The 26240-nt window shown below is 43.9% G+C and overlaps 1 protein-coding gene across 2 annotated transcripts in view; it reads left to right on the top strand.

The window, feature by feature from the left end:
* The window catches only part of GSE1 (Gse1 coiled-coil protein), a 389126-nt gene that overhangs the window by 101575 nt on the left and 261311 nt on the right, over positions 1–26240 (top strand). For both annotated transcript variants that reach the window (XM_020808482.3, XM_020808480.3), the window contains exon 2: positions 25443–25602. In XM_020808482.3, coding sequence (XP_020664141.3) covers positions 25443–25602 — 160 coding nt within the window. The remainder of the gene's footprint in view (positions 1–25442; positions 25603–26240) is intronic.

Raw genomic sequence — 26240 nt, 5'->3', positions numbered from 1 at the left:
AAGGAAGGATGTCTCGCTAAGAGCAACAGGTGAAGTCAGCAAACTCTAAATCAGCAAGTCACCTTCCAAGAGCATGCTTTGTTGTTGGGAGCCAGAACAGTCTTTAACAGTAACAAAGGTATACTTTCACAGGGTACCATTGAGACTTTCAGAATAAGCAGGGGAAATGGGAGAGATGCTGTTCACTGCCTTGATATCCTGCCAGTTTTTAGCCCAAAGCCTGGCAGAGCATGGAAGGTTTTTGCAGACTGACATAAAGAATCTCCTGCAGCTTTAAATCCCTGTGTGGTGCTTTGCCGTTCCGCTTTTCAGGAGCCCCAATTAATCAGTATTAATTTAATCCAGTGTGACTTGGCAGTACAGCTCTCCCACCTACTTGGGGGGGCTGACATTATCAGAAGCTGATGAGTCCATTGTTCCGCATACCCACCCACTAATGAATTTCCTGTCGGTTCAATTTGCTGAGTAGTTGTCTTCTTTGAGGGCTGCAAATCCCTCGCCTTTCTCCCCCATGCGTGCTGGTTGAGTGGCAAATGGTTCCTTAGAGCATCAGTGTTAATACAGGTGCTCCGAGGAAGCTGTGTAGGATCAAAGGACAAACCTAAGGGTCCCTTACAGTGACACAGATGACCATAGGTCAGTGGAAGAATGTATTCTTTCCATGTATGTGTTTCACAGTTAGCCATTACCTGCTATTTCTGAGTAACAGGGATCCTGTCTTGCTAGGATGTTGGTGTTTGTATGTGTCCTTGAGACTCTTGAGCAAGGAGTGTGCAAACTGCCTGGCCTGAGGCCAAATTCTTCACCATCCAATTATCTGCAGCAAAATCAACTTGTAATCACAATAATTACATCCAATTTTTCTGGGGTGCACATGTAATCATGTTGACCTGTGTAATGCAAAAGCCATAGCTGTATAACTCCCTGGGAATGGACAATACATTTTCCAAACAAATATTCCTAGTTTTAAAGGATATTGTGGAGGTCAGGGGGTTAGGCACAGGAAATGCCTTGAGGGCCATATGTGACCTCACAGGCCTCACTTTGCTCACTTTGAGGCAGGCAGCACTGGGTTAGCTGAAACAAAGGGGAGGAAAACTGACTTATTCCAGGTCCAGTTGTTTGCCTTTTCTAATTGGCAGCAATTTCAAACAGAGAAGGGTCTGTTCTGTCACTTGTTACCTGGTCCTTCCTGTTCCCAGGTTAGTGGGCCTTGTAGTCACAGGTTTAAAGGCACCTGTTCATCCTATGCCAGATCAAGCTCTTTTATCTGCTCAGAAAGGTCTGTTCTCACTGGCAACAGATCTTCAGGGTGTCAGGTGCAGAAATGCCTTTCTTATCACCTGTTACCTGCCACCTGATCTTTTTTGAATCTGGAACCATCTTCTGCAGGCAAAGTGCAGACTCCATGTCTAAGCTGGAGTCCTTCTCTGCATGCGCTGGTAACACATCATAAGGTAAAGGTTCCCCTTGACAATTAAGTCCAGTCGTGTCTGACTCTAGGGTGCGGTGCTCATCCTCGTTTCCAAGCCATAGAGCCAGCGTTTGTCCGAAGACAGTTTTCCGTGGTCACGTGGCCAGCATGACTAGACACGCAACGCCATTACCTTCCCACCGTGGTGGTATCTATTTATCTACTCACATTTTTACATGCTTTCGAACAGCTAGGTTGGCAGGAGCTGGGACAAGCAACGAGTGCTCCCTCCGTTGCGTGGATTCGATCTTATGATGGCTAGTCTTTCAGACTTGAAAGAAAACAAGACAAACGGGCCCAGCAGTGCTGGTGAAAAATTGGTGTCATATACATGATCTGAACCAATCTGATGTACAACATGCCAACATATTTTGCATTGCAGTGTGAGCTTTGTGATGGAACATACTTTAGAGCCAGAGGAGGGCAGAATGGATAATGTGAGTGATGGGAATACTGGGGCTTTCCATTTGGAAAACCTGTCTTGGAATCGGAGCTGAGTGTGGCATAGCTCAGCAATGCTGGCTTCTGTTTTTCTTACTGCACTTGCACAAATTCTTCAGAGTCTGTGAGGGTAGATAGTAAAGGTACTGGGGATCAGGGCATGGCATTGGCCTTTTATTCCTGCATTTCTAAGCTATTGATTTCATTTGCAACATAGTGCTAATACGAGCCCACTTTGCAGAGATGTTGTGAGAATATTTGAAATAATGTCAAGATGAGGCTGGGAAAGGACGGTCCTCCAGCTATTGTTAGACTGCAGTTCTCTCCATCTCCTCACTGCAAACTGTGCTGCCCACAGCCGATGGGACTTGCAGTGAACAAACATGTGGAGGACTGCAATTCACCCATACTGCAAAAAGGGCTAAATCCAATTTTAGTCCCACCTAGAATTTAGTGGGAGCACTGCCATAAATCCAGTCTGCTGTAGTGGGGACTAAAATTGGATTTAGACCTAAGTGCCTCTTCTATCAAGTATTACAGTGGACCCTTGACTTACAGACGGCTTGACTTACAGACTTTTTGAGTTACAGACTTCTCTGGCCGCAAAATTTAGGTTTGACTTGCAGCCTGAGAATTGACTTACAGACCAGAAAAAAACCAAAATGGAACAAAACCAGCCTGTTACAGGATTAATCGGTTTTCAATGCACTGTAGGTCAATGGAGACTTGACCTACAGACTTTTTGACTTGAGAACCACCTTCCAATACGGATTAAGTTCTCAAGTCAAGACCCCACTGTATTGTTTTTGTTTTGTTTTGTTTTAGTCCTGCCTCCTATTAAAGGATGTAAAAGAAGTGCTGAAGAACTGGAGAGCTACTGGGAAGATTAGCATCCCCTTTCAGCAGTTTGGCATCCTGCATTCTTGGAATTAAGCAGTTGAGAAAACAGGCCCTCCTGTTCCGTCTTCTAGCAGGATAGCATATGATAATAACTGGACATTAGTACTTTTCGGGCCTAGGCTGGAGCAGGTCTGCAGCAGATGGAAGAGTCGCTTTGAGGGAAATTGTTTCCTGCAAAGCAACCCTTTCCTGTGGCGATCAGGTGTGTACCTTTCCAGCTGTCTGATTGCAAACTTACTCTCAGAATCCTCCCATTTTCCTTTATGCTAATTTAACCTCCACTCCTCTGATGTTTTCCTGCAGTGTAGCTCACTAGAACAACTGAGAGTTCAATAGTTTCAGGGTTTTTTTGTTTTGTCCATTCCTGTAACTGGATGATCTGTGCTAACTGAAATGATCGGGAATTGTATGGTCGGCTGAATAAAGTTTTGGGATTAAACAAATATGTTCAGTCATTGGGGGGGGGGGAATTGCCTGAGAGCCATGTAGCTTAATGGGTTGAGTCCTAATGGATCCTTTTTCAGAGAAAGGTGAAGTAAAACATTTTAAATAATGAATATGTTGGTCTGGGATCAGAAGATCTTGGTTCAAATTGCAACCTGGCCACCAAAATTTGGTGTGTGTGTGTGTGTGCGTGCGCGCGCAGAGTGGCATTGGTCAAACCATCCCTTAAATATCTGGCATACTTTAGAAACCTTACTGGGGTTTCCATAAGTCAGAATCAAGTTGACAGCACAGAACACATACATTGCTTGAAAGGAAGGGGTTGTTCCAGCCTGCTTGTGGTTTAACATCAGCCATCTTGCACTTGAGCCAGCGGAATGCATGTTTAAATCTCACCTTGCCTCTGGACTTGCTGGGTGGCCATACACAAATGGCTTTGATTTAATTTTAGTTCTCCGTCTGCAAAGTAAGGTCTGATGAGGGAACACATTCTAGAATGGTTGCCCAGCATTATGTACTTTAAAAATGTCCCGGTGGAGGTGGATACTCAGATGCTCATGGATAGATGGCACTTTATACTAGCAGGTGAATTATTTCTGCTAGTGAACCAGAAGTTTCCTTAGGCCTGTCTCTTCCCATGGAGGGGATACTTAGAATGTCCAGTTCTTACTTTGTATAGGTTAATCTCCGTCAGACTACACTGCCTTTAATTGCACTATAACTTGGCCAAAGCAAGAGATTCACCAGTTGATTCGACAGATACACACACTCCAGTCATTGTCAGTTTTGGCAAAAAGCTCCATGCTTGTGGGTTTTAGTGGAAGATCAGGGCCTGGCTATTCCCATAAGTGTAACTGTCTCCTTTGCCTGGGACAGGGAAAAGTTACCTTTTGGGACTGAAACTCTGAATGTGTCACCATCGTGGCCACCAGCCGTCTTGTGGGGAGGATCTTTGAGCTTTAGTACAATGAAAGTAATTTTTTCAAAGAAACGTTACTATTTTGGAAGGAGAATGGGAATCCTTGAAATAAAGGAAAAGGTTTATTTCTCCATTGATCCAACAGTGGGGGGGGGGACACTTTGTTTCAATTTTGTTTGTGTATAATTATTGCATTTTATTCATTTATTTGTTTGTTGTTCCATTTGTTGGAACCAGTCAGTAGGATGAAGTGTAAAAATTCCTCTTTTGGATTCTAAGCTTGTAAAAATATCATTTTGGATTCTAAGGGTGTGACCAGACAGGGAAATATTTTAGACTGCCTGTGGAATGGTCCAGTGCTATCTTATTTCCCAGCAATCACTTGACATACAGGGAATTGCACCCTGGCTCCATTCTAAGCCATGTACAAGATGGACCTTTTTAGTCCAGCTGCAGGACTGCTATTTTGGGGGGCCAGTCTGGAGCAATTCCACAGTAGATGGAAAGGTTGCTTTGAGGGAGATGGCTTCTTGCAACCCTTTCCTGTGCAATCCAGTGTGTGCCTTTGCAGCTGTCAGATTGCAAACTCATCATCACAAGCATCCTTCAGTCTCGAGAGACTATGGTATCGTGCTCTGCATGGAGGACTTGGAACAGTATCTAGTGTGACTGAGAAGGCCAATTCGAGAGTGACAATCCCTTCCACACTTAGGGCAAATACAATCTGTACCCCATCTAGCTCCCTGATTTTGCTGCTTTCGTGACTGCCTCTTTGCCTCGGCCTGCTGGACAAGGATCTCTTCAAATTCGGAGAGGCCATGATCCACCGCATACCTCCAGGCTGAGCGCTCAGATGTCAGGGTTTCCCATCTGTTGAGATCCATTTCCAAAGCCTTCAGATCCCGCTTGCAGATATTCTTGTATCGCAGCTGTGGTCTCCCTCTGGGGCAATTTCCCTGCACTAATTCTCCATAAAGGAGATCCTTTGGAATCCGACCATCAGCCATTCTTGCAACATGCCCGAGTCAACATAGACATCGCTGTTTCAGTAGTGTATACATGTTAAAAATTCCAGCTTGATCTAGGACTACTCTATTTGGAACTTTGTCCTGCCAGGTGATACCAAAAATGCATCGGAGGCAACACATATGGAACGTGTTCAGCTTTCTCTCCTGCCGTGCATGTAGGGTCCAGGACTCACTGCAGTACAGGAGTGTGCTCAGGACACAGACTCTATAGACCTGGATCTTGGTATATGCTGTCAGCTTCTTATTGAGCCATATTCTTTTTGTGAGTCTTGAGAACATGGTAGCTGCTTTGCCAATGCGTCTATCCAACTCGACATCTAGGGAAAGAGTGTCAGAAATGATTGAGCCAAGGTACACATATTCATGGACAACCTCCAATTCTTGCATGGAGATGGTAATAGAGGGAGGTGAGTCCACGCCCTGGCCCATGACTTGTATTTTCTTCAGGCTGATAGTTAGTCCAAAGTCTTGGCAGGCCTTGCTAAAACGATTCATGAGTTGTTGGAGATCTTTGGCAGAGTGGGCAACAATGGCTGCATCATCGGCGAAGAGGAAGTCCCACATGCATTTCAGCTGAACTTTGGTCTTTGCTCTCAATCTAGAGAGATTAAAGAGCTTTCCATCTGATCTAGTCTGGAGATAGACACCTTCTGTTGCAGTTCCAAAGGCATGCTTCAGCATGACAGCAAAAAAGATCCCAAACAGGGTCAGCGCGAGGACACAGCCCTGTTTCACTCCGCTGCGGATGTCAAAGGGATCTGATGTTGAGCCATCAAAAACTACAGTGCCCTTCATTCCCTCATGAAAGGACCTGATGATGCTAAGGAGTCGAGGAGGACATCCAATCTTGGGAAGTATTTTAAAAAGGCCATCCCTGCTAACCAAGTCAAATGCTTTTGTAAGGTCTATGAAGGCCACTAAGAGTGGCTGTTGTTCCCTGCAGTTTTCCTGCAACTGTCTGAGGGAGAATACCATGTCAGTGGTGGATCCATTTGCTCGGAATCCACACCATCACCACTGAACTGTATGAAATCTTTCATCTTTGCTGGAGCGAAGGTAGAGTACCACAGGACATGAAGGATGCAAACATTGTCACATTGTATAAGAACAAAGGAGACAGGGGCGACTGCAATAACTACCGTGGCATCTCTCTTCTTAGCATTGTAGGGAAGCTGATTGCCCGTGTTGTGCTGAAGAGGCTCCATGTGCTTGCAGATTGCAAACTAACTCTCAGAATTCTCCCATTTTTCTCCATGCTGATTTCACCTCTGGAGACGAGGGAGGGTAACTCATGCACTCCCAGTCCTGTGATGTGTTCCTGCAGTATAGCTAACTAGAGCAACTAAGAAGTCAATAGTTTCAGGGTTTGTTGTTGTTGTTGTTGTTGTTGTTGTTGTTGTTGTTGTTGTTGTTGTTGTTGTTGTTGTTGTTGTTCATTCCTGTAACAATATATTTGAAAGGAATGATGGATAAGGGGAAAGCAGGGCAAAGACTGGTGAGGAGAGGATTTGGATGAACAGCTGAGATGGTATATTTGTAGTTTGAAGTTGGAAAATGAGGAGAGACTCAATCCTGCCAAGAAATCTCACTTTTCATCCTAAAAAAACTTCCTTTACTTGACAGACCCATGGACTGGTTGATATCCCTCAGTGGCCACATGGGCAGTATATGTGAGTGCATGCCACAAGATGTAGTCTGTGGCTTAGTTTTGGCAATAGAATGTGGTGATAATTCTGTCACTAATTAAGCCATTTTTTATTAATTTACAATGTGGAGCGGACTGGAAATAGATCTATCCAATGCTAACCTATATATTAGCAGGTTTTCACTTCCAGTGATAGGTGATTTGTAGTGTTCTACAGACATGATTTAGGTGGACTATCATGTCTGAAACATCAGACTTGCGAACAGAGCTCATGTTTAGCTCCTGAAGACCAATCACAAAAGAGAAAATGCTAATTTGCAAGCCTTGGGACGTGAGAAAACCTGCTGTGACGATTACATATATGCGCCACTTAAGCAAATCACTCTTCTAATAATAGGTTGTGTAGTTCATTCCCCAGTCTCACCTAGCATTGGTATGCATTCAAACACTTGCAGGAAAGGACATCATGGCAAGGAACAGCTTCACTCCCATGCCAGTTCTCCCCATTCGAGACCAGTCTTGCTTGCCCCCATCTGTTTGCCTGAATCCATCCTAAGTGGAAAGTGGGAGCGCCATGTTCACTACCTGGAGCTCATTGGAAGGAAATCAGTATATAACTAGCTAAGAAACAACTGAGTGTTTGTAGGTGGGCTGAAAGGTTTCTCAAGGCTACGTCATTAAGGAGTGGCATCACGGACAGCACTCCTCAGTGATCTCTTCATGCCAGGACCTGCGGCTGCTTGGCTTAGTCTCTCCTGCCCCCTTCCTCAAGTCTGCCTTGACGTTGAAGTCATCTGCAGCCAGCTAACAATTTTGCCGCTTGACTTCCTTGATTATCCCCTATGCTGAGCAAATGCACCTAGCTGGACGATTGAGACGCACAGCAAGCCAAGCTGCCATTTGCTCCTCTGGTCTCTTTTTTTCCCTTGAATACCAACCCCCTCTGACCCTCTGCTTTGCAGGCGAGCCTGCCCCCTCACCCTATGCCACCTCCCTGTTTCACTCAGGAAAAAAAGTCTGCTCTGCTGGCAAAGTGACAGGGGTCAACTTAGTGCTTTCCACATGACCTGCCCGGGAACAGAGGACGTCTTTGTTAATCTGCTGGGCTGTCACTTCAGCCCCCTTCACAAAAGGCGTAAGCCACTTATAGCTGTTCTCACCCCTGACCCTGGATCCATCAGGGCAATCCCTGTTGTAAAAAGCTAGCAAACAATTCCAGTGCCGTGGTCTCCTCCCTCCCTAGTTTGAAAAAAACAAAAGAGCCATGTGGTTCATAAGCAAAAACATTAAAAAGAGGTATGCAATTTTTAAAAAATTAAGACCATAAATGTGATACAAAACTGGTGTAAGTTTGTGAGTTCTTCAGAATTCTTCGTTGGGCAAGACAGGACAAAAACTGGCACATAGGGAAAGTAAAAACATAAATCTGGCCTTGTGTGTAGGCCATCATGTTTGTGGCTGCAAGATGGAGACGGCAGACTGAGTGGCCAGAAGTGTTGTGAAAGTATCCGTTTTCAACTTGCTAGAGTGGACATAATGTCTTCTGTCCATCCCCCACTGACCAAAGGCCTGGCTGAGATTCTGATATCTTTGTTGTTCTATGACGTCAAGTTGATTCTGACTTGAGGTGACCCCCATCAATTAATGATCCTCAAGAGACTGTCTTTAACAACCCAGCTGAGGTCCTGCACACTAAAAGTCATGACTTCTTTTATTGAGTCAATCCATCTCTTGATAATTTTTTTTCTTTTTTTAAACTACTTCCTTCAAATTTCCCTAGCTTTAATGTATTTTCCAATGAATCTTACCTTTTTATGGTATGAGAAAGCCCAAAGTACCATCAGCTCTCTTGGCTGCAGCTTGAAGAGAATGTTGAAGAGCAAAGCAGGAGAGACTAAGCAAAGCAATGACAGGTCCTGGCAAGAATAAGCTCCTGAAGTGCTTCAGGTTTTGGCTCACTGTTTTATTGCTTGCATTTGTTGGCATATTCTTGTTAGAATTTTGATAGGTTGAGCCCATGCTTGAAATATCTCTGTGGGTATCCCCTCCTTTCTGTTCCTGGTGATTTAGTTCTTCCCATTGTTTTGAGAAGAGCTTTCATTTCACATTATTAAAACACAAGTTCTTCATCAAAGGATTCCTATTTGAAGGAATCTGTCATCCATATATATCATAGTTCTTCAGTATATTGTTTCCCCTCATCTTTATTTTTAGACTAATTAGAGAATATATTATTTTGTTGATCTTTTAGCATCCCTAATCTTGGATTAGATTTCCTTTTGATTTCTTTAATCTTATGGAAGTGATATATTGTTTTATCTTTTTTTGTTAACTTCTTGTATTTCTTTGCAAGGAATAATAGAATAGTTCTTTGTTCCTACATGCAAATCTGTGAAAAATTGCATTCAGGATCTATATTGTATCTGCCAGCTTTACTTTTGTTTCTTGACAGTCATTAACAATTTTAAGCATTAATCAGTCATCCATCAAGGCTTTTCTTTACTTTGGCTACAGGAACAATCTTCTTGCATCATACCCTAATTATAATTCTGGTTTCAGTCCATCATTCGTCTGGTTCACAGCGATGCGCTTAGTAATGCAAATATGTTGTTTATATGGTCTTTAATTCTTCAGGAATGTTATTTAAATCATGTTTTGGTACTATGACAGCTGTAACTTGGACAACTTCCCATGGTCTTTTTCAAAGCTCACAGACTTCTGATTTGTCTTAGAGCACAAGCTCAGTGACAAATGGCAGTCTCTGTATCACTAAAGCAGAAAATTGCATGTGTCACTTTCATTTTTTAAAAAAATATTGGCTGGTGCTCAGTTGAAGCTACTTCCCAACAGTTAAGAGATGGTTGCAGCTTTCATTATTGTACATTCCTTCTGGATATTGAAAATCTTCTTCCTTTGATGGTAAATCTGTCCTTGAGGTGGCTAGCTGTGGCATATGCAATAGGAAATAAAACAAACAGAGCAAAAAATTTAGTCGTGTCTTCCATAAATAAAAACAAATAGCATTGTGCAATAATCCCTCTGATTTGACGCTTGCCTCTTCTTTCAGTATGTGACCAAGGAACATGTGTTATGTTGTGTGTCCTCTTGGCATCTGCTAAATTAAAGTCATTTTAATGGTGACGAAGTCCAGAACACTTTGTAAGGATGGGAATTCCAATACACAGGTGCCGCATCAGAGAAGACCATGTTGTAGTGTGCCCATGCTCTTCACCACTAACTGCAGAGGGAGAATGTCAGAACCTCCAATGTTGTTCTGAGCTGAAGCACCAGTAGCTTCATGGATTTTATCTCAAGGATTGATGTTTGTGCTCAAGAGACACTCGGACTGCCAAGACGTTTTATAGGAGTATGGAGAAGAGTGCAGCATGGCAGTTGAAATCCATTGGATGACCCACTATTTCTGTGATAAATGGCAAGGCTCAATGCATCTGGTGCAACAGGCAAGTTCAGTGGTGTGGCCCAGTCATTATATATACAGCCAGATGGATGCAAACCTATGGGTTGAATTGGATAGAATAGAAACTGAGGAGGAAAATATCTTCTTTGTAGCATGCAGCAATATGCCAAGAGTCTACTGATAGTGCAGGCATCAGTGGGAGGGGGTGTGAAAACAGGAAGGGGAAAAAATCTCTCAGCCAGAGGAGGAACATATACAGAGAGCAAGAGTTCATGCTGTCAGGAAGTGGACTCTTTTTAAAAATAGCAACAATGGAGCAGACATCTGGTCCATTTTATTTCCTGCCACTTGGCTGTTCCCCCTCTCCTCTCAATGAGTATTACATTTATAGGTGTTTAAAATATACATCAGGATGTGCAAATGAGCAACTGCGAGATTTCTCCTCCTGCCTGCTGCAGAAGGTGGCAGAACTATAGGATAAGTTCCTGTGCACAACTTGGTACTAAAGTGTTTATGACTTCAGATAGCTACATAGACAAACAGACATTCTGTTTCCAAGAAGAGGGTATTTGCAATTCCTGATGGATTATTGGTTTAGGGATAGGGGACAATAAGTATGAAGGGTGTGGACACCATGTCATGGTGGAGGGGCGTGTATTGTTGGGGAAAAACTGCAGGTGGTTCCTATATTTATCGAAAGGCTCCTTTATTTAATGCCCTGCTGGTTCTGGAGTCAAACCCCATTACAAATGACTCTTGTGCTAATCAGCAAGTCTTCTGTGACTTCTGTTTTTGTGTTTTGATGCCTCTGTTGTGACCCAGTCAGGTCGAAGGGGACTTTGTTTTTCTTCTTGCAGAAGGCCTTGGAGGTCATCTCATTTTTCCGTAAGGAGAGTGGGGCTGTGAGCATTCAGGAAAGGCACACAGGCATAGGAAGTTGCCTTACACTGAATCAGACTGTGAGCACATCGTGCTGAGTACAAGAGCACGCTCTACAAGGGGTTAGTATCTCTAGAAAGCGTCCAGTAGCTTCAGCTGGTACAGAATATAGCCAGAATAATGCATGACATTCAATATTCTGACCATCCTATGCCAGTCTTGTCTATCAGGCAATGCTGACTTCCCATTAAGTTGTCGGTTGCAGTCACGCTGTCAAATCCTGCTCCATGCTTGACCACCAAAAAGCATGTGGATGGTAGGGACAGATGATAGGGCTTGTTCAATAGTAACATACTTAGTGCTACAGCTCCCTCCCAACAAATGTTAGTCTGGCTCCTTTTCTGATGCATTTTGGAAGCAAGGAAGCAATATTTTTACACTGCTAGTCCTTAGTGTAATGTAAACGTGCACACTGTGGAATTGCTTTCTCTTATGTTCTCAGTGTTCCCTGGTTTTATCTGTGTGTAGTCTGCTGCTGTAAGCCTTGGGGCCATTTTAAGGGCCCAAACTGTTTTGTTGTTTTTATTTAAAAAATGTTAGTTGCATTCATTGCACGGACTATTCAGAGTTTCCTAAAGGAGTCCTTCCCAGTGCTGTTCAGGATTTCTACACTCAAAGCCTTGTGCTCTGCCTATAGCAGTTGTGTTTGTTGTTTGACTCCTTGGGCGGGGGAAGAATGTGAACTTTGTCTGGCTCTTCCCCATAATTGAGACTTGGGAGGTCAGGAATGGCTGATGAGTTTTGCCTTGTCCTGCTGCAGCGTGTGGTTTGGCTCTTTGGCACAGATCCCTCTGTAGGCAAGTGGTTCTTGCAAGACTGCTGCTCACGACACAGTTGTGGTTTGGGTTGAATAAGGGTTGCAATTGCCATTCAGGCCAGCAGATGGCTCCAAACCACAGCAGCTTGAGAATTTGCCAGGTCTACAGGTTGTCTGTGGGGTGGGGGGGAAGAGAGCTGCCTTTCTTCTGTGCCTGGGCGCCTTGTTCCAGGGAGGCCTGAATGGGACCTCGCGATCTGTTTCCCCACCCTCTTCATCCTTTTCTGCTAGTCCAGTTAGAGGGTGCCCGTTCTCCCCATTCGAGACAGTTGCTCACCATACTGTGTTTCCCCGAAAATAAGACAGGGTCTTATATTAATTTTTGCTCCAGAAACACGTTAGGGCTTATTTCAAGGGGATGTTTTATTGTACAGTCATGTCATCTTCTTCTGGTTGCTGCACAAAGGTAGAGGGTGGGGTTTCATTTAACTGGAGCTTATTTTGGGGGTAGGGCTTATATTACGAGCATCCTGAAAAATCATACTAGGGCTTATTTTCAGATTAGGTCTTATTTTGGGGGAAACGGGGTATATAATGGCTGTCATGTGCTGTCAAGTCAATTTTGACTTATGGCGACCCTTTTTCCAGATTTTCCAAGTTGAGAATACTTATAAGTGGTTTACCCTTCCCTTCCTCTAGGGGGCATCCTGAGACTTGCCCACAGCCACCCAGGCTGGTGCTATTCCAGGAGGTGCAATGGGGAATCAAACTTCCAACCTCTGGTTCCATAATGAGACACCTTAACGACTGAGCTGTCCAGTCAGCTGCTCATCGTATGAAATAGAATAAGATGGAGATTAGGTGGTATAGGCCAGAAGCGGTAAAAATGCTGTAACACTTCTGACTGAGAAATCACATTTTTAATGCTTCTTTATACTAAAAATAAACAAATTGATCCCTCTGAACTAGGCTGGAAAGAGATCTAGATGAGTTAGAATTGTTCTCAGAACATACTAAAAAACCCAAGGAAACAAAACCTTTGCAGAAGGATATTTGCTTGTTTCTTCCCAAAGTAGGAGAATAGGCACCTTGGAATTGGGCTGAATGATCAGTGGAAACAATAGTGATGCAGTAAAAATTAGAATAGGGATGGCCTGGAACAGCTTCATGAAAACAAAGAATGCAACAAAAGCACAAACTGGCTTTGAAAGCGATCATCATATAGTGCTATGTATCCTGGACTTCGGCAAAAGTATTTGAAATATAGCTTTATCACAGGATGTTAAGAATCTGTTGGTCAGGAGAGTGATAAGTAAAGAAGTACTAAAGCGAAAGAATAAAGATTAAGAAATTGTAAAACACAAAATGTAGAATATTTTTGTAACGTAAGAAATGAAGAGTAGATATTGTTATAGCTGATTATCCAGGATAAGAGAAATGGGTAAAGTATAAGAAAGAGAGAAAAAAAAATCATTAGATGAAAGAAAACCAAGAGGTTATTTAGGATAGCACAATATACTTAGGTTGCTGTATACCCACTCAAAATGGCCATGATAGTATCTGGCCTTTGATAGGAGCCAGAAAAGGAAAGAGCAAAATGTTCAGAAGTGATCTCTCCAACACTTCTGTCCTCTCATTCTATGAAAAATATAGATCAGGCCAGGATCTTGTTACTAAAAACCACCTCCTCATCTGAAGAAGCCGGAGACTTCTCCCCTCCCAGGTGTGAGGCCTGCTCCACCTCAGCTGATATCAAGAAACCTATTGGATTAAAAAGGTAGTACTGTGATGTACATGGCTAATTGTGTTTGAGAAGATTTACAGTTGGGATCCCCAGCTGACGGGCTTCATTGCATGTAGATTATGCATGCAAGTTGTCTATGGGTTTGACCCAAACCTGTAGCTAACTGTGTTCCACTGCTGTATCTATTTCTTTGTCTGTGGTCCCACAAGACCTGCACTTGTGCGAGAGTCTGGGTTTGGTTTCTTCTTCTTTTTTCAGGCATTGTTTTGTGGCCACTGAAAGATTCTGATCTTTTCAGGACAAGTTCATCTTATCCTTAGGCAGCCTTTGTTTCCCAGCCCCAAATACCTGTGATCTTGTGTGGACTGACAGAACTCTGACAGAGAGTCTTCTGCTAGTGGAGAATTCCACCGTCTGGCAAGCGTTTGAAAGGCACCGCTTTGTGTGGGCATCTCTTTCCACCTTGCTTTTGTTCTCTGTGTTCGCTTGGCCTCTCAGGGCATGATGAATCATGTCTCTCACCCTCCCACATAGCTGCTTGGCTGCCCTATGGCATGTGGCACACCCTGAAAGAGAACTGACAGAGCTCATTGGGGGGAAAGAGTTTGGTGGGGGGACTTCTAAGGTCAACATGGGGGACCCTTGCGAGTCACGGCTGGAAAATCTCTCAGGTGCACATTAAATGATCACATGGGACACTGTTTGAACACCATGGCCTGTAGACTGCGTACTTGCATATGGAAAGTCCATGTGTTGTTCAATATTTTTTTTTAAAAAAAACATGATGAGCTTGTAGAAGGGCTGCTCATCAAATCTGCAGATGATACCAAACTTAGAAAAGCAACTAGTGCTTCAGAAGACAGAATCAGAATTCAAGAGGACTTTGACAGATTGGAGAACTGGGCCAAAAAAATGTTTTGACAAACTAAAATGTAAAGTCCTACACTTACGGTAAGTGGCGGGGGAGGGGGATCAGATGTATATGTATAGAATGGAAGACAGCTGGCTTGGCAATAGTACTTATGAAAAAGATCTAGGTGTCCTAGAAGAATACAAGTGAAACATGAATTAACAGTCTGATGTGGCAGCAAAAAATGCCAGTGCTATACCTCATTAGAAGTGTATTGTCCAGAATGAAAGAGGAAGTAATAGTACCACTCTATTCTCCTTTGGTCAGTCCTGGAATACTATGTCCAGTTCTGAGCACCGCATTTTAAGAAGGTGAGATTCTCCTTCCTGGAAGCTGGGGTTGTGTCCATAGGAATGCAACCAGAGTGGTAAAAGGTCTGGAAACCAAAATGTTGAGGGAACTGGGCACGTCTAATCTAGAGAGGAATAGACTGAGAGGTGATGTAATAGCTATTTTCATGTATTTTAAGGTCTGTCATGTGAAGGATGGAACCAGCTTCTTTTCTTCAGCTCCAGAGCAGTACGACTTGCAGTAATGTATCCAAATGGCAAGATAGGTGATTTTGACTGAACATTAGGAAGAACTTCTTGACAATGAGAGGTTCTCCAGAGGTTTTTAAGTGGAGGTTAGAAGATCACTTGTTAGGATTGCTCTACTGGTGGATTTACACATTCTCCAGAAAGCTGAGCTCACTGGGCCATTTTGGGTCCCTTCGAGCTCTACAATTTTATGATTCTAAGATAGGTATCAACCCAAGGTCACAGCCTTGTCCAGATCAACCTTTAATCAACTGAGACTCATCGCCCAGACCTGCCCCTACCTAGATGAGGAAGCCCTCAGGATGTTGGTGCATGCATTGGTGATCTTCAGGATTGACTACTGTAATGCTGTCTATGTGGAGCTTCCCTAAAGTTTGACCCAGCAACTGCAGCAGGTCCAGAATGTGGCTACCAGGCTGGTGTCAGGTGTGAGTAAATTTGATCCCTAGTCCTAGCACATCTGCATTGGTTACCAGTTACATCCTGGATCAAGGTCAAGGTTGTGAGACTTATCTACAAAACCCTTCACAGTTTGGGATCATGTTACTTGTCGGAGTGTCTGTCCTCTTAGGCCACTGGACCCTCTCAGGCTATGCTCTTCCATATGGTTGTGCTGAAGGAGGCCAGAAAGTCTTCCACAAGAGGTCGGACCTTCTTGGCGGTGGCACCAACTGGTTTTAAGAGGTGCTGGAGATGCATCTCTTTTGAGAGGCCTTCATAGGCAACCTCTCTTGAATTTAGTGCTGTGGTGATACGCTGCACCATCAGGGCTTAATGTTGATTTTGCTGCTGTTGTTGGGATTTTATGTTTTGTTTTGTTTGTGTTTCTGCATTGTCTTTATATGCACACCACCTAGTACAGTGCTGCACAACAACAGAGCGCCATATGAATAACAGAAATAAATAAATAAAATCAGTAGGCTGGCCCCATTCAGATGACACTTGAATTCTCACACGGTTCAGGAAACAAAAAATAAGCACATTTAGCCCTAGCTCTAAGTTAGAATTGCAGTGAGTTCAGACAACACTTTTGAACTCATTCAATGCACATTTTTAATTATTTAAAAAAATAAATAAATCCTGGCTTTATGAGGGTTACACTTTAGAGTCGTTGTCCCCCCTAATATGCAATGTATGTCAATTCTTGTTATATTCTCTGCTGTTTAAAAGTACACACACACTGTCTGCCTCTCTGTGAATAATTAAATAACACGTAATATCTTTAGTCACCCTGGAGTGAAGTTGATGCTTTCCCCTGTAGAACACCCTGGTATGGACAGGGAGATGTTAATAGGTCAGCCGACTCAAGTAACACACTGCTGGTGTCATGACTTGCTAACATGACCAGGATGGCTGACAGCTCAATCTCTCCACATTAATAGAGCGTCAGATTTTCCCGCTAAATAATTCTTTGTCTTTTTGATTCACAAACTGGTGAGGGAATAAATATGCCATCTGCTGACTTTGACCCATACGTGTTTTCTCAGGGCGTCACTGTGGATTTTAGTGACCAATCATCCTCTAGAATTTGAATTTTGTTACACTGGCAATCCTCCTCCACTCCTGATTGTCTGAAGAATGAAGGATTGTGAGGTAGGATTCTGCAAGGCCCCAGGGGTGTGGGTTTCTGCATCCCAATTATAGCAGCCTTGTGAGTCTTTTTGTAGCAGGAAGGCAGTGGCTTCATTTGGTTCCTTCCCTCTGCCCTCTCACTAAGCATTGGTTTGACTTCGTTATTGTATTGTGCACAGATAAAAAAGCCAGATATCCATATTTGCAGCTCTCTCTCTCTCTCTCTCTCTCTCACACACACACACACACACACACACACACACACACACACACACACAGAGAGAGAGAGAGAGGGAGAGAGAGAGAGAGAGCCAAGGGGAACTGCATAACAAGTTACCACCCAAATCACTTTGCTCAGCTCTAATTCATTGTGAGACTTTGAGGACATGGTCAGAGCAAGGAAGCACTTTTCTTCCATAAGGGGATGGAGAGGTGCTTTATCTGGCTGGACAGATCCCTCTTAATTGAGCAGATACTTCGCATTTGCAAACAGATGGCTCCTTTGCATCAATTATTTCTTATCTATGTAACAGGGATGATTTTCTGACAGATAGCAAGGGGGTGGGAGGGTGAAGAGAGTAAAAACAAAGAGAAAACACACAACAGCTTTCCTTCATTCTCCCCCTTGTCCAATATTGCCTTTGTCTTCTTCCAAGTATATATTAAAAGAGGCAGTATGTCATTGCACCAGGAGTTATATTTCACTTTGGAGTTCCTGTAGTTTCCAGAAACTGTCCTTTGACAGAGTGGCACCCCTGAAGACCGATCCTTTTCTTTGGGAATATGAGAGTGCATATTTCTGGAGTATTAGAGGCTTATCAGGATGTGACTATATGACCAATTTACTTCCAATGTGAAGTTTTTCCCCCCTCTGCTGCTGGGGGCTTCTCCTTTTTTCAAGCCAAAAAATTCAAATGGACTTTTCTCTGTGTGATTAGTTATTTTGTTCTCCAAATGACTGTGGGTGGTATTCTCTTGACATACTAAGCTTGGTGTGATCCAGCAGGAACACACACACACACATACCCGTGATCTTTCTTCCTAGTTGCCCCAAAGTATTTAATGTTTCAAAAAAGAAACAAACTATCAAGTTTAATGCTAGAGCACCTTATCGCTACATTGATTTACTAATTTAGTGCTAGATCACCACTGCATGGACAAAAAAAGGGTAGAAATCAACATGAAATAGAAACAACTCCAATGATCTACATCAGACTACTGTACTGTGTTTCCAGAACTTGTACTTTATGGAGAACTTTGGGAAATGGTCTGTTTTCTCTAGTGCTGTGCAACGCTTCAGACAGCTCATCAGCTTCATAATAGGAGAGCCAGGGACTGACAGAGGGTGGGATCCAAAGGAGGGGTAACTCTTGGCACAGATCAAACTAGATCAAATGAGGGGCCAGCATGGATGCTGGCACTGAAACAATGTGCAATCCTTGTGTGATCACCTAATCTGAACAGAAATATGAAATAGGCTGCAAATAAAGCTGCAGGTTGGAGAATTAATGTTTTGCTAAAATGGCCAGGCACAATGTGCCTGCTGGTGCTGTTAAAGAGAGAGGTAATGTGATGTAACAGGTAAGAGTGTCAGACTAGGATCCACAACTCTGCCATTCCTCAACCAGCAAGACCTCTGGCAATGTTGACTAGGAGATTCTGGGAATTATGTTCCAAAAATAACTTTTCCAAGTTCTACCTACACCCATACGTTATATTAGTAACCACTCCAGTTACTCTTTTGGTCTTCATGGCTCAGCCACCCGGAGGCTGTTTCTCCATAATGTTTTTGAACATTCTTTCTCTGATAGCACACAATCTCCTTTCCTCCTGGGTCTTTTCTCAACTCAAGCTCTGCTTTGCCTTGTCATCGTTTCTCTGTTCACTCGCTTTCTGCAACCATCCTGATCTGGACCCGCATCCTGCAGTGACAGAGCCCTTGGCTTCTTGCCTTTCCAGCACCTCCATCCTTGTGTCGTCACTACCGGCAAGATCTAGTTCCTGGAGGAAAAAACATCTTCCCATCCAGACTTCATGTTCCCTTCACAGAAATCACACCATTTGCCAGCAGCCCGCCGTTGCTGACACAGTGATGTTGAATATTCTCTGGCATTGCTGGCAGCTTTACTGGTGGAGGACCTGCTGCAGGTGACAGCCTGGCAAAGGCCAGCAAAAGCATTAGGTAGTCAGTGGGAGGAACTCCTTTCTTTCCTCTTGCTCACGTCTCCCTTCCTCTCACATTACTGCTCATCAGCCACTGCCTTCCCCAGGGTATCTGCAGGCCTGCCGTAATGTATGCAGCCAGAAAACATGATGTCTTCAGATCACAAGCAATTACCAAGACTGCACTGCATCAAATGTAGCTTAAGCAGAGAGTGCTACTGGCCCACCCATCCTGATGTGAAAAGGGAAGGAGTCTTTTTCTAGTTCCCTTACAATCCTGGGTGAAAAGCTAGAAGGGAAACCCTCGCTTTAGGGCTTGCTGGAACAGGTCTGATTAGCTGAGGTACAGAAATACACCCTGTGTTTTCCAGCATTCTGCCTGAAGGGAAGAACAGGAGTGTGGTTGATCTTCTCAGATCTTAGTAAACAAATTGGCAGCCTTCCCAATGATAGGCACCAGTTAAAAGCTGGGATGGATTCTTGCCTGACGTGAATTTGTTGCTGAGGCTTGGCTTTGCCCAGCCTTTTCCAGCATGGGGAGGGGGGGCACAACAGGGTTTGGGGAAGGAAAGGAAAGAAGCGACGAGATCTGCATCTGTTAAAAGGCACAGGATCCCTGCTGGGGAAAACAGTGGCAACCTTATTCATTCAGCCCATGCTTATCCCAACCTCCAAAGGAATAATACGGTAAATGCTCCTCCAATTACTTTCTTTTGATAATAAAAAATCATGCTATGAGTGGGACACTAACAGTGGTGTTGAAATGATCCTTGTCATTCAACAGGAATGATATCAGTTACTTCTGCTGGTACAGGCCCAGGTCTTTCCTCTCACCAGAAACAAGTGTGCAGCCTTGCAGTTTGTCTGAAATGTTGCTCAGTTGGCTGCCTTTGCTTGTCCAGCATGCCTAAGGACTGCCCATTGGGACACTGGGCAGCGAGGAAGCCTTGCTGCTTAATTCATACTCGATCAAAGTGTAATACACGTTTAGCCGCCTAGAGTGGTCTTAATCGACCAGATAGGTGGGATATAAATAAAATAAAATTAAATAAAATTAAATAAATAAATAGTCCACTGATGATGTATTGTCTGCTATTGCATCCACTGCATTGGTGCTAGTAGTGAATCATTGTTCCGAAAACTCCAGGCTATCTTTATGTGTCCCAAGGCCTTCCTCCTTAATTAACCCCTTCTCTCTGTAGTGCAGTTTCCCTCTGGGTTGCCTGCACAGGCAGGTCCCTGAAAGACAGAGGTAGAATTTAGGGCTTGTACACAGGAGGAGCAGATGTGTTAACACAAGCCACACTGCTGTCACCTGTCTACTTCAGTTGTCGAAGCTCCTTTGGTGACCTTGGGTTAGTCATGGTCTCTCAGCCTAGCTTGCCTCACATGGTCCTTCTTTTAAAAAAACCCCAAAAAAGATAAAACTTGCTGCTTATATACCACCCCATAGAGCTTAAAGCACTCTCTGGGAGGGTTGTAAGTTAATTATGCAGGCTACACATTGGCCTTCCCCCCCCCCCCCCGTGAGCTGGGTACTCGTTTTACCAACCTCGGAAGGATAGAAGGCTGAGTCAACCATGAGGCTCCTTTCTTCTAGGGACAAAAGATGGGGAAGGTCAACCGTGTACAGTGACATTTGTCCATTGGGGGGAAATAATAAAAAGAAGTATCCAAAGGGCTGTGGCGTCACCATCTCCTAGCACCTGCTGTGGGTTGGCTATTAGTAGAGATAACAAATCAGCCCTTCCCAATTTGCACTTTCCCAGTGTGCTGGACTAACACTCCCATGATCCCAGCCAGTACTTCCCTTCCTAGTTATGCTGTAGAGTGAGAGGAGAAATTGTCTGCAGGGTTTGTGGTGCAGCTTTTTCTTTTTTTACCAAGCTCCTCTCCTCCCATCCAGAGAGATAAGAGATTACCGAGAGGCGCCTGGGGAACCAGGTGTCTCCACAATTTAACCCTACCTCTCCCTCTCCCGAACGGAATGCTCTTGGGCTTTCCCATTTACTAGATGGGCTTGTTCATCTTACCGTAAAACATTAGGATGTGTGGTGCTTCAGGTTTTTCGTGGCATTTCTTCTTTTCCTTTTCCTTTTTTCTCTTTCATTGACGTAGTAGCAACAAGCATGCCACCCCCTCTGAATCTGATAAGTCATACTCTGGATCGCTATCAGCTCCCTAATTACATATTTACATGCCTAGTGCATGTCATTGTGCTGATAACTTCACCAGCATGTGTCCCCATTTTCTCTCCCTTCGTCACAACCCTCCAGGATTTATGCAGTCTTCGTGCTGTGATACCACGTCAGCTTTTCAGCAAGACTAAGAGTCCAGGTTAGCCAGCAGTAAGGGGCAGTGGTGTTGTGCACTTTGAACATTCCTTTTCCTTTTCCTTCCCACCAAACAACTTGGTATCCTGGAATTGACTCACTGAACATCTGAAATTTCTTCCCAAAGCTTACCTTACAAAGCTTCCAACACCTCTCTAGAGGGCAATGAGTTTATTGCTATTTTAAAGGAAAAGAGAGACCAGGATGGAAACATTTTAATTAATCCAGGCAAGGCTGGGTAAATTCTGTGACAGGAACAGTGTAGTTATTTGACCAGAGAAGTTTGTGTGTTTGTTTGCTGTCCTTTTAAACTGCATGCTGAGCAGAGTTCTCTGAGTGGTATACAGTCTGTTGAAGATATAAAGTACAACCCCAGTGCCATAAAGCAACAACTAGAGGCAACAGAATACAAAACCAGTATTAAAAAACAGTAGCAAAGTGCAAAATATTCCAGCTTGTAAAGCTACGCAGTCTGAGCAGGGTGTGCTGATTTTGCCCCGTTGCTGCATGCTTCTGCTCATTTAAGGGAACTCTGTATACTGCACTTTTCCAACCACAATGTCTTCTCATTCATCCCCTCTGGCTTCCAAGGCGCCATCAGATACTGCCTGCCGCACACTTCCAAGCCTGATCTTCACTTTCAAACCTTCAGGGCCAGAAACTTGTTATGGTTTTAGTCACTCGACTTAAAAGTGATGAAACATGAATTTTGTGGGATGCTGAGTCTTGATGTTCCTCTTTGAAGGTTTTGGAGGATTAATAGTTCAGACCTTGCAGAGGCTGTAGTCTAAGTTGGAAGGCTGCCTAACATTGGCTCCGCCTGCAAAGACTTTCCAGTATGTAAGCAGTTGTGTCCTTGACCCAAATTAGAGCACTGGATTTGATGGACTGGGCAACCAAGAAAAGGGGACACATTTACCACTATTCACTGTGACCTGTGATGTTGTTTCAGGTGCTGCCTCTCAGTGAGGATTCCTCCAAACCAAAGAGCAAAAGTGGAACAGCCACCTGATTGTCACCATCTTGATCAGCTGCTTGACAATCTAGGGTGGTAGGTACAGGAAAAGAAATGGGATGGGCATACTTTTATGTAGTCCAGCAAGGCAGTTTATATGCGTGTCCATAGCAGCAGAGGTTGAATTGCTTTGTGCATCACAGAGTTTGTAAAAGTTATACAACCCCCAGAATGCTATGACTCCCAGAATACCCTCAACCAGCATGGCCTGTGGGAGGTGCTGGGAGTTTTAATTCCAACCACAGTAGCCCAGTTTTTTTTTCTTATGAAAAACAGTATACAGCTATGAGTCCTTACCTGAAGACCTTTCAACACCAGATTTTGTACCTCTAGTGTAGCCAAGGCTAGGTTTTGAAGGCACCAACTCCAGCAGCCTTGTGGCAGAAGGAGGCCTCGGTCCACTCTGTGCCCCGGGTAGGAGGCTACTTGGGAATCCAGAGTGCGCTGCTTTGAGTTCCATCAGCAAGATATAGAAGAATATCCTCCGCTACTTGTTTTCCACTCAAATGAGTGTGTGGTGCATTCTTTTCTCACTTTCAAGGATGGGCAACCATCACAAACATTCTGAGGGAAATATCACTGTCTGTTAATGACAGCAAAGGGGAGAAACAAGCCAAGAGCCGTCCTGGGGAACCGCAAGATCATCCGGCTCTTTCCTGAGCTTTCTTCCTCATTGCCAAGGTAAAGCCCCCCTCTCTATTTTGCTGGTGCCCAAGTCCCAAGCCTTGTCCAGGCAGCTGAGTGGAACGTTGCCAGTTGGCAGTCCGTACGTGATGCCATTCAAAGGCTTGTGGGATTTATTGAGCGCACGTCGTCGGGGCATTACCATATGGGGCCCATAAATTAAACCATTCCAGGAAACAAATGGTAGATTTATACGCTCTGGCTTGTATGTGGTGCCTCATTGAACCTAAGAGCTTTGTGACGGAGTTTGCACAAACCATTCATCTTATTTACCTAGCTCGGTTTAAGCAGACTGATCCTTAAAAAGAAATTGGATCAATGTTTTTTAAAAACACCCATTCTGTATATCAACCCAAGACCTGCATGCTCATAAATCAATGGTAGGAGGAGAGAGGCAATGGGTGGAAAGAAGGGGGAAGTTCCCACTCTTGACTTCTATGGCATTCATTGCATGCCCTCGCCCCTCCTTTATTTTCAGGCCCGTCATCCGCTTGCATACATGAGAGGGCTCGTGGGTACATTGTATATGTGTTCCTTCTAAGAAGGCGCTGGCGTTGGAACGGTGTGTTAATTCTAGAATGAGGGAGAGGTGCTGAAATGTCACGTTCTCCTGGAAGGCACACCCTCTATATTGAAATTCAGGGCATTGTGTCATCTCATTTAATGATAGCAATAATAAAATGTAATAACAGTATCAAAATGCCATGCCAGGAGAAAACAACAACACATTTTTTCAGCAGGTGGAGGATATGTTAATTAAGTACACATGCACAGTTTCTCTGTTTTACATAATTTATTCCGCTGGGTTTATTAATCCACATAATTAGGTCTGGTTCTGCTGCTCTACATGGGGCAAGGCCAAGGGGCTAAGAAGCGCAATGGCGGAGCTCCTTTGTCCACCAGAAAGCTTCAGTGCTCGGCTCCAGAGATTTCTTTGCAATAACAAGGGCCAGAGAGTTTTGTTTCATTTTCAAAAGAAGGAAAGAAAAAAAGAAACTGAAGTTCATCTCTGTGTCTATCACTACATTCTCTGTTTTCTCTTTTGAGTGGAATTACAGCTGGTTCCCACATCTAATGGCCAAATTTCTATTGCACAATTACACAGATGCAGGTCCAGTTTACACCTGCAGTATTTCCACAAGCACCAAGGCAGAATGCTATCCCTGAAGCACTTCTGCTAGTGCGATGCACAATCGGTCCTGCTGGGGACACACAACCGATGGCACAATTGCAAATGGCAATTCCTTGTTGTTGGATGTAATGCCTGGTGCATTTACACTGATGTAATGTTATGTTCCCAGTGTGGTATAGTGGATAGGGTGACAGACTTTTGGAGAACAGAGTTTGAATTCCTACTTGGCCGTGGAAACGCACTGTGGAAGTGGAATTGGTAAAACCACTGTTTAGATATCTCACTCACCTTGAAAGCCCTTTTAGGGTTGTTATAAGCTGGTTCCGACTTGACAGAACAGATCACAAACACAATGTTATGCCGGTATGAACTGAATACTGGCCACTGATACATAACTGAGTTTATGGTGGGAAGAATAAAAGGGTGATCATGTAAGGCTCAAGGTTTCTCTGTGCAAAGGTGGCTGAACACCAAAGCCATACTCACTTCAGGTCGGAGGTGGAAATGACCATTTGTGGGAAACAGTATGGCATGGGGGAATCCACATCAAGGAGTAGTCTGTTATTTTTGTTCCCCTGTAGAGCCCACTCAAATGCAGTTCAGTTACAGTGGACTGGTTGGTTGAGCTATCTGTAATGCAGCTGCACAACCTGTTTGTAAGGATGGTTTTTGTAGCAAGCTCTTTCTGCCATTAGGTACGTGGACAATAAACTCACCCTGGATATGTTTTGGGACAAGTAGGCCTTGCCAGGAACCTGAGGATTGTGAAAAATGGTCTTTCGGTTGTTAACGACTGGAGCACAGATACCATATGACACCACTGTAACTAAAATACTAGTTGCAAAAAGTATACATTCAAAGTAAAGTGGGCAATGACTTGTTGTATCATCCATAGTCAAAGTAGGTATCATAATGCAAATTTCTTGCTTATTGTTTAAGAGATGGGCTTTGATTTAGGCTCTTTCCAAAAAGCTTTCATTACTTAACTGAGTGATTCCCAGCCTTTGGTCCTCCAGATGTTTTGAACATCTTCCAAATGCCCTAGCCAGCACAGCCAATGGTTAAGGGTTCTGGCTGTTGAAGTCCAAAACATCCAAGGATCAAAGCATAGGAATCACTGATGTAGTTCCTACAGAAACGTTGATGGTCGATGGAAAGCAACCCCTTGCACCAAACAGGACAGGCTCGTGGCCACTGACTTGGCCCTCTCAGTTGCCACATCCAGTCACTGGCATAAACATATTCCTTCCTTTCCTGAGACTGCAGGTGCTACTGTCTTGTGTGCACAGGTGTGTATGTGTGGTGACGTGGTGGCTACTCTTCAAAGCTGAACTCTACCTTGGGCTAAAGGGAGTCTCATGTCCTTCCTCTCTTTTTTGTTTCAGGCATCAACCTTTCCCCTGGAGGCACCTGTTCTAAAACTAGTGGCCACTGAGCCTGTCCAGCACCCACCAGGCACAGCGGAGAGTGCGGCTGCAGGAAACGGAGCTGCTCAAGATTACAGGACTATTTTGGATGTGGAGGGTGCAGCCCAAACAGCTACAAGTAAGCACTGTGTTTGTTTTCTGAACTTTTAGTGTGATTGAGTGGTTATATGTACATACACAAGATAGCAGAACCCAGTATTTTGAACTACCACTGGAATTTGTGTCTGTTCTGCACTGAAATAGAACAGTGACCAAGCTTTGTTGAGCGTTGTTCTGCTTCAAATTCAGAGGAGCTGTTTATGCCTATAAGAATAACGTGGTGAACCTGATGCATAGTGTTATTGGTCGTAGGAAGAGGCATTCAGCCAGGCAACTACTGAGCTGTTCCTAATTTGAAACAGAGATACTGAATTTTCTGTTGGCTTTGTATTTGAACAACCAGAGTGAATAAAATCAAGACAGTTGTCTCTTCATTGTCTCCCAAGGTGGAGCTCTGGTTAGCCTAAAAGTTTTAAGGGGACTCACCAGCAGCCTGTTTGATTATAGTTCTCCTAGTGGAAGTTCAGAACACAGAGCTTGCCAAGACTGTCCTACAGGGGAATTCTGGAAATCTCTTGCTGTTTCTGCTGGGATTTCCCTGGCACAGCTGGAAGGTCTTCCAGCTCTGGAGACCAAGTCCAGATGTTCCAGTCTGAGCAAAAAGATCTCTCCCTTCTGATGAGAGACTTGATGTATAGGTCAAAGGAGGCCACTCCT

This window comes from Pogona vitticeps, chromosome 10 (genome assembly GCF_051106095.1).
Source record: "Pogona vitticeps strain Pit_001003342236 chromosome 10, PviZW2.1, whole genome shotgun sequence".
Classification (NCBI taxonomy): domain Eukaryota; kingdom Metazoa; phylum Chordata; class Lepidosauria; order Squamata; family Agamidae; genus Pogona; species Pogona vitticeps.
This window is presented reverse-complemented; position numbering and strand designations above follow the sequence as displayed.